Source organism: Mustelus asterias, chromosome 21, assembly GCF_964213995.1.
Source record: "Mustelus asterias chromosome 21, sMusAst1.hap1.1, whole genome shotgun sequence".
NCBI lineage: Eukaryota > Metazoa > Chordata > Chondrichthyes > Carcharhiniformes > Triakidae > Mustelus > Mustelus asterias.
In genome coordinates this window covers 74,149,194-74,158,350 of record NC_135821.1, presented here as the reverse complement: position 1 = coordinate 74,158,350, position 9,157 = coordinate 74,149,194, and the positions used below count along the sequence as shown (strand labels likewise).

General features: G+C 45.4%; 1 protein-coding gene across 12 annotated transcripts in view; it reads right to left on the bottom strand.

Moving 5' to 3' along the window:
- Positions 1 to 3,138: 3,138 nt before the first annotated feature.
- LOC144509414 (transcription cofactor vestigial-like protein 2) overlaps positions 3,139 to 9,157 on the bottom strand; it is a 64,954-nt gene continuing 58,935 nt past the window's right edge. For 5 of the 12 annotated variants that reach the window (XM_078238271.1, XM_078238268.1, XM_078238269.1 and 2 more), the window contains exons 3-4: positions 5,910 to 6,359; positions 3,419 to 3,963 (exon numbers count right to left, since the gene is read on the bottom strand). In XM_078238271.1, coding sequence (XP_078094397.1) covers positions 3,923 to 3,963; positions 5,910 to 6,359 — 491 coding nt within the window. In that variant the 3' untranslated portion in view covers positions 3,419 to 3,922. Of the gene's footprint in view, positions 4,073 to 5,909; positions 6,360 to 9,157 lie in introns of all 12 variants that reach the window. The other 7 variants (XM_078238266.1, XM_078238263.1, XM_078238261.1 and 4 more) reach the window with 3 other exon arrangements.

The window sequence follows — 9,157 nt, the reverse complement described above, 5'->3', positions numbered from 1 at the left end:
CCCCCCCCCCCACCAACCCAACCTCACCTTTTGTTTCTCCCTGGAGCCTCAAGTTTTAACTGCGCCTGACCATGCTTTCCAAATTCCAATTATATTTTCTACGTTTGCATTCATGACAAATGTGATACATGCTCCGGGTTGCCAACCCCCCCCCCCCAGAGTTCTCAGGTGTCTATCAGAATTTCATAGAATCCCTCTACATACAGAAGGCGATCATTCTGCCCATCGAGTCTGTACCGACCACAATCCCACCCAAGCCCTATTCCCGTAACCCCCACACATTTACCCTGCTAATCCCCCTGACACTAGAGTCAGTTTAGCATAGCCAATCAACCTAACCCGCACATCTTTCAGACTGTGGGAGGAAACTGGAGCACCCGGGGGAAACGCATGCAGACACAGGGAGAAAATGCAGACACCACACTGACAGTGACCCGTGGCCAGAATCAAACCCGGGTCCCTGGCGCTGTGAGGCAGGTATGAGGCACTGTGCTGCCTGCTGAGACAACTGCTGCTCACAGTTCAAGAGATGTTTGTGCTTTCAATTATGCCTCACAGCAGCACCCACCCCCACACCTTGCTCCCTGACACTTTTAGCTGCCTCTACAGAGAAGATACTAGCATAGTGATTTTGGAAATATAATTGGCTGGTTGATGAGAGGATGGGGGTAGGTAGATAGAGAGATAGAGCTGGGAGAGGTGTGGGGCAAGGAATGGGGGCAAGAGTTTGGAGATGGGGTGGGGAGAGGAAGCGATGGCAACTGGAGGTCAGGGGAAAGAGAAAGAGGGGATTGATGGTCAAGGGAACTGTGGTTTGGGCAGCAAGAGCGAGGTAACCTGGGGATTGGGTGTCAGAGGATTGGAACTCAGGTGGGAAGGGGATAGAGAGGAAGACTTTGGAATGGATGGGTGTTACCTGCAGCTCTTGGAGCAGCAATAATAAGAAGAGTGATTGTGGCTGCCGAGAGAGGAACAGTCCAACGAGAGGTGAGTAAAATCTAGGGATTTGATTGCGGGCAACTAGTGAAAACTTATTTCTGCTGGTGGCTGAATGGGGAACAAGGAGGCCAGGATACAATTCTCATTGAAAGGTTTGTGAATCATGGACCGTGAGACCTTGAGATACTTCATCACAAATGCATTTGGATGTGTTTGAAAGGGATACATTTTAAAGGATCAGGGTGGAATCTGGTTACAGGAAAGACCACCAGAACAGCATAGGCATTGGGGCCGAATAGCCCCCTACTGTGCTGTAATCTATAATTCGATAGATGTCTCCTTTATTGAATCTAAGATGAGGGAGGGGTTTAGAAATGTTGATTCTGAGCTGAGTTCAATGTTGATGCTTCCTAAACATCAAGCAAGCTGCCATTTGCACATTCACTGGGTTTGGCCTGATTATGCATACCAGGCAGTTTTGATATGTAAGTCCAAGTAAAGATTGTCTCTGTCTAAAGCTTCCAGTTTAGAATTGATAGCTTCACACAGAATCAGAGTCTAAGGTGATAAGCAATGAGATGGGGGCATATCAAAGTGGAAACCTGACTACACATTGTACAGTGCCGCAGTGTTTTGACTATAGTTATTATGGTGGGAAGGGGGGTGATATTAGCAAGTTTTATGATTACCACTGGTACAGGTACAATATTGGGGCACTGCACCTATCACTACCAGTTATATGGGTGGCAGAATAGGCAGCATTGCTGCCTCACAGTGCCAGGGACCCAGGTTCAATTCCGGCCTCGGGTCATTGTCTGTGTGGAGTTTGCACATTCTCCTGTGTCGGTGTGGGTTTCCGCCGGATGCTCTGGTTTCCTCCCACAGTCTGAAGGTGTGCGGGTTAGGTTGATTGGCCATGCTAAATTGCCCCTTAGAGTCGGGGGATTAGCAGGATAAATGTGTGGGGTTACGGAAATGGGGCCTGGGTGGGATTGTGGTTGGTGCAGACTTGATGGGCCAAATGGCCCCTTCTGTACTGTAGGAATTCTATGATATAATCTAAGCGTTACCAGTATTACAATGGATTTCAGTGAATTTATGAATTACCCTTATTTATTGGTAGAATCAAAGTTCCCATTATGTCTGGTTTTCTCCTGTGAATCCTTCTCCCAATGTTGTGTTCCTATCTTCCTCTCCTGGTTCTCAGGGACTTTCTCACACATCAAATATTAGGCAAACCCAGGCATAACATACCGTGAGAAATAGGAGCAAGAGTGGGCCCCTTGGGGCTGCTTCACCTTCAATAAGATCAATATGATCCAGAATCAGTGGATTCTGGCTTTAACCCTTATTTTCGACCTGCCCTCCATAATCTTTGACTCTGTTGTAGCTCAAAAATCTGTAATTCTTAAACATATTCAATGACCCAGCCTGCACTGTTCACTGGTGCAGAGAAACCAGAGATTAACAACCCTTAGGTGAGAAGAAATTGCTTCTCATCTCCATCTTAAATGCACCTCACCACCTTGCATTCTTCTAAACCCCAATGAGTATGGAGCCAACCGCGCAACCTTTCCTCAGAAGACAAACTCCTCATCCCAGGGAGACAGCCTAGTTGAACCTTCTCTGAACTGCCTCCAATGAAAATATGCCTCCTTAGGTAAGGAGGTCAAAACTGTATGCCATATACTAGTTGTCATAGAGTCATAGAGGTTTACAGCCCTTCGGCCCAACTTGTCCATGCCACACTTTTTTTTTGTTGTGTTCTCAGCAACAGTTGTAACAAGACTTCCCTATTGATGAAGAGACTTGACTACCAGCCTCCCATCCATTGACTCTGTGGACACTTCTTGCTGCCTTGGAAAAGCAGCCAGCATAATCAAGGACCTCACATACCCCGGACATTCTCTCTTCCACCTTCTTCCGTCGGGAAAAAGATACAAAAGTCTGAGGTCACGTACCAACTGACCCAAGAACAGCTTCTTCCCTGCTGCCATCAGACTTTTAATGGTCCTATCACACATTAACCTGATCGTTCTCCTAACCCTATCGGTAACTGCAACACGTCTGCACCCTATCCTTTCCTTCTCCCCTGTGTACTCTATGAACGGTCTGTTTTGTCTGTATGGAAAGAATACTTTTCACTGTATCCCAATACATGTGACAATAATAAATCAATCAATTCAATTCAAGTCCATGACAAGGCAAATGTTGTATCTTTGACAGAAGTCATAATCGAACCTACAGCCAGTGTTAGGGACCCTAGCCGCACTCTGTGCCTGGCTGATCAAACTTGATTTGTCAATGAAGCAATCCAAACAATTTGTCATGTATCATCTTCAGAAAACGAGATTATTAATTCGTCTCCACTACCTGTTGCAGTCCTGGAATTAAAAGCCAATCGATATACACACACATATATATATATATATTCCTGGTACGGTTTTGTTTTCTTTTTATAAATATTGAATCACCTGTTTTTTTAAATCGCGGTATTATTTGCATCACTGTCTGTTGCGTGTGCAGTAGTTCCAACTCTTGGGTGTGAAGTGAGATTTCTTAGCAAAATCTTTGGAAAAACAGAACCCAAAGAATACAATGTTCCACTGATGAGGCGTCAAGTGTTTTTTTTTTCCCTTTAATCACTGCGAATTCTTCACATCAACAAAAGAATAAAACACCAAAAGAGAGGGGAAAGTAAAATTCAATTGCATAACGATAAAAACCGCACCATTTTTTTTTCAGTCCTGCTTCTCTGGGTTAAGAGACGAGGAGTCACCTTGAGGTTGTTTAAAAATCCTCCCCAGGCATAATCACATCGAATACTCTTCTGTGCAACCTTTTATGCTGGCGTTCCTCATTCAGAATGTGAGCTAGCCTAGCCCCACGTCCGTGGCTGACAGGGAATATGCACAAACAGGTGTGGGGATTTTTTTTTTGTGGGTGGAAGTTCTCTCGTCGGAGCCCCAAAGTCTTCCGGAGATCAGCCGAGGAGAGGCCGGCCAGGTAGACAGCAGTGTCGAGCTGTAACCGAGATCACAGTACACTATTACAGCCAGAACACTTACAACACGGGCTGCCAGCTATGTCTAAAACCAGAACACATCCTTGGCTTTGTCGTGGTCCTGAAGACCTGATAAGAAAGAAAGACGGGGGAGGGGGGGGAAAAGACAGAATGAAAGAAACCAGATAAAGGAATGAACCTCATCCCAACGGAAGCAAACAGCCCGGGTGTCAATTTGTAATGAATCAAATTAATTTGTACTCTTTTCCCACTCCCAAAGGGCCTAATTCCACAACTGTGAGTCACAGAGTTTTACAGCACAAAAAGAGGCCTTTCAGCCCATCGTGCCTGCGGCCAGACATCGAGCACCTATCTCTTCTAATCCTATTTTCCAGCACTTGGTCCATAGCTTTGTATGCTATGGTGTTTCAAGTGCTCATCGAAAAACTTCATACTGTCTCACAGTACCAGGGACCCGAGTTTGATTCCCGGCTTGGGTCACTATCTGTGCAGAGTGTACATGTTCTCCCCCTGTCTGCGTGGGTTTCCTCTGGGTGCTCCGGTTTCCATTCACAGTCCAAAAGATGTGCTGGTTAGGTGCATTGGCCATGCTAAATTCTCCCTCAGTGTACCCAACAGGCGCTGGAGTGTGGCGACTAGGGGATTTTCACAGTAACTTCATTGTAGTGTTAATGTCAGCCTACTTGTGACACTAATAAATAAACTTAAACTTAAATGTTGTGAGGGTTCCCGTCTCTACCACCCTTTCAAAGAACAAAGAACAGTCCAGCACAGGAACAGGCCCTTTGGCCCACCAAGCCTGCACCGATCACATTGTCCTATCTAGACTAACCGCTTATATCCCTCCATACCCCCCCTGTTCATGTATCTATCCAGATAAGTCTTAAATGTCGCTAATGTGCACTCCAGACACTCACTCTCCTCTGTGCAAAAGAACTTCCCCTGCACATCTCTACTGAACATTTCCCCCCTTACCTTGAACTTGTGTCCCCTTGTAATTGTCATTTCTGCCCTGGGAAAAAGCTTCCAACTGTTCACTTTATCTACGCCCCTCATAATTTCAGGTCGCCCTCAGCCTCCATCTTTCCAGGGAGAACAATGCCAGTTTATTCAATCTCTTCTCATAGCTAATATCCTCCAAAACAGGCAACATCCTGGTAAACTGAGTTCCAGATTCCCACCACCCTCTGGGTGAATAAGTTTCTCCTCAAATCCTCTCTAAATCTCTGGCCCCTGGTTATCGACCCCTCTAAGGAGAAAAGTTCCTTCCTATCTACCCAACCTCCGACCCTCATAATTTTGCACTCTTGGATCAGATCTCTCTCTCTCTCTCCCCCCCCCCCACCCCCCACGCCAGCCTAACCAACGCCAGCCTAACCAACATCTCACCATAGCTGAAACGCAAAGGGATCCATCACTTACAAACAAGCCTTTTGTCAAATGGAAACAATTCAGGCACCATTATTAAAATATGTCCCGAATAAAAAAAATCAGTCTCAATTAATGGATGTCATCAAGTTACAAAGTTAATGAGCGAATGAAGAGCAGGGGAAATTAATGGCTAAAAAAAAGTCTCATTTTTAAACTGAAAGCGACCTTTAACCGAAACGTGAGGAGTGTTCAGTGTTGTAATGGTGAATGGGCTCCATGATAAAGATGGGCAAACATTAGGAAGTTGAGACTGAAGCAGGCAGGGAAAGGTGGATGTGAGTTTTTACATTGCCAGTACAATTTACAGAACCAAGTCTCTCCACCAAGGGCACCGAAAAAAACCAGTGGATTTCAGTGGTTTTAATTCTGTCGAATGCAATTATTATTGAGCAGAAATGTTGTCCAAGTATTATGGACTGTCGAGTGATTCCTCCACCTTTTATTTCCAATCCGACTCCCCCCACTCTGCGGAATGGGCTTTCCTCCCGGGTTAAAATTGCAAACAAAGCCTTACCTGCTTCCACGTTTAAGTTTAGAGTCTGTGCCACTTCAGCGGTCGGGAAGACCCCTGTCCAGGGGGAGGTGCCCTCCTGCCCGGGGATGGCAGGCTGCAGGCGGCCGGAGCGGAGGGCCGGCAGGAGTAAGGAGCTGTAGCGGGGGTCCAGGTTGGGGTTGACCGGGTAGAGTTCGTGTATGGTCCGGGGGTGGTGGTGGTACGCCGAGCCTTGCGGGCTGAGGGGGGCAGCCAGCGGGTAGTGCCAATGTTCGGGCGGCTGGGCCAGGTGCGGGTGCAGTGCCGCCGGGTAGGGCTCCGTGGAGCCCAGGTGGAGCTCGGAGGGTGGGGAATTGATGCTGCCGCCCGCTCCTGAGGCAGAGCCCGAGGCTGGCCCCGGGGGTGCTGGTGCCTGGTAATTACAGTCCCAGAAAGATGCAGGGAAATTGCGCTGAGTCAGAGAGGAACCCTCTGAAAAAGAGAAAATAACCCAGGAGTTACTGACTGAGACAACTTTACATTGTAGTTTCAATAACATTCGCTTAAACCTAAACTGATAAAATACAACTTTGTACATTAGAGTTTTATATAATAACATCCATTTAACTCCAAACTGATAAAATACAACTTCATACTTTCCTATAATATCCATTAAAACCGACTTTAATAGAGGCGAGACTGATAACATTTAACTTTATATTTTATCGTTTTACAGCCATTAAAATCCAAAATGATAAAAATTTATACGTTATAGTTTTATATAACATTCATTAAAACTCAAACTGAGAAATTTTAACTTTATAGTTTTCTTTAATATCCATTAAGATCGGCTGTAATATTGAGGCAAAACTGATTAAATTTAATTTTATACATTATAGCTTCACAGAATGGTATTCATTAATATCTAAACTGGTCAAATTTAATTTTGTACATTATAGTTTTACATAATTACATCCGTTCAAATCGGCCTTAATACTGACACGAAACTGATAAAATTAATTTGACTAAAGAATTAACCTCATTCCTTTAAGGATCCGTTCCGAAAAAAAATGTGGAATTGTTCACGAGTCGTAATCAAGTTCTTGGACACATTCCAACCTTCCTCTGATTGTACCAATATTGGAGTAGGATTTAATTGTTAACATTGTAAATATTGATACAATTCCCCCCACCCCCCACTGCCCCCCGTCCTATATAAGGTGTCAGTTATCTACACAAAGACACAGCACCGAGAGGGGAAATAAATCAGTCTTTATTCTTGCACAGTAGCAGGAATAACAAGCTTGTGAGTCAACACAGAGCAAATAGAATATCGGATCCTCCAGACACTGTTCCAGGCGTTAAACAAATCCCTGACCCCAGACAGGCAGCAATGCGATGAGCTAATGACCCGTCGGGATATCTTTGTGGATCTCTCAGGGTCCGTGGGCGCTGGTTTGAAACTCTAAATTAGGGATCCTTTAACTGAGTTTGGATAAATTTAACTGGTTTGTGGATAATTTAACTAGATTATCGTTATTTTAACAGGGTTAAGATTAGTCTGACTAGTTTGTGGACAATTTAATGGGGTTATCGTTGTTTTAACAAGGTTAGGATTAGTTTGACTGGTTTGTGGATAATTTAACTAGGTTATCGCTATTTTAACAGGTTTAGGGTTAGTTTGACTGGTTTGCGGATAATTTAACTTGGTTATCGTTATTTTAACAGGGTTAAGATTAGTTAGACTATTTTGTGGATAATTTAACTAGGTTATCATTATTTTAACAGGGTTAAGATTAGTTTGACTGGTTTGTGGATATTTAACTGGGTTGTTGTTATTTTAACAAGGTTAGGGTTAATTTGAATTGATTAGGGATATATTAACCTGTTTGAGATAGGCTAACTGGATTAGAGAGAATTTGACTGCGTTAAAAGTAAAAGTAAAGTTTATTTATTAGCCACAAGTAGGCTTACATTAACACTGTAATGAAGTTATTGTGAAAATCCCCTAGTTGCCACACACCATTGCCTGTTCAGGTACACTGAGGGAGAATTTTTATCGTGGCCAATTCACCTAACCAGCACATCTTTGGGCTGTGGGAGGAAACCGGAGCACCCAGAGGGAACACACGCAGACATGGGGAGAACGTGCAAACTCCACACAAACCCAAGCCGGGAATCGAGCCCAGGTCCCTGGTGCTGTGAGGCGCAGTGCTACCCACTGTGCCGCCCCGAGTTAAGGAGGATTTGTATAGAAATGTTGAGAATACGAGCAGGAGGAGACCATTCGAGCCTGCTCCATTATGATCATGGCTGATCATCCAATTCAATATCCTGATCCTCCCCTCCCCCAATATCTTTTCATCTCCTTCACCCCAAGTGCTACATCTAACCTCTTCTTGAAAACATTCAATGTTTTGGCCTCAGCTACTTTCTGTGGTCGTGAATTCCATAGGCTGACCACTCTCTGGGTGAAGAAATTTCTTCTCTGTCTCAGTCCTAAACTATCTACCCAGCAACCGTAGACTGTGACCCCTGGTTCCGGACACCCCCACCATCGAGAACATCTGCGTTGCATTTACCTTGTCTCGTCCTGTTAGAATTTTATAGGTTTCTATGAGATTCGCCCCCTCATTCTGCTGAACTCCAGTGAATACAATCCTAAACTAGTCAAGCTCTCCTCTGCAATTGCTCTAGAGAAAGAACATCCTTCCTCAGATAAGGAGACTAGGCCAGAATTCTCCCAAAACAATTCTAAGTGTTACATTTGCATAAAAACTGGAATAATTCAAGTTATTTTTTCAGTGGGAGTTTAGAGAAGAATCTCTCACACTCTATGCACTGCAGAGGTCACGAGCATGAATATCATAAAAAATCAGGGGACAGGGCCTATCCCCACCTAAGAAGCTGGCGGCATAGCGCTGAGCAGGTCACCGCGCATACACTGATCTGTCAGTGCCGAGATCAGCACATGCGCAGTGGCCCCACACTACTCGCCTTCTGATTGCTGGCCAGCTCGATCACTGGCCAGCCCCGTGATACCCGCATTGCCAGCTCTCTGAGCCCCTCCACGGCCCAGCTGCTGACCCTCTGATCATTCCTGGGCTAGCCCTGAATGCTCCCTCCCTGCCCGATCTCTAGCCCCGCCTTCCAATTCCCTACCCCTGCAGTCCCGACTCCCTCCACCGCAGTCCCGACCCCCTCTCACAGTTCCAAGCCCCTCCGCAGTCCCGACTGCCCCCAGCAAGCTGAACCCCCAGCCTGATCACTGGCCTCCCCCCTTCCCCGAC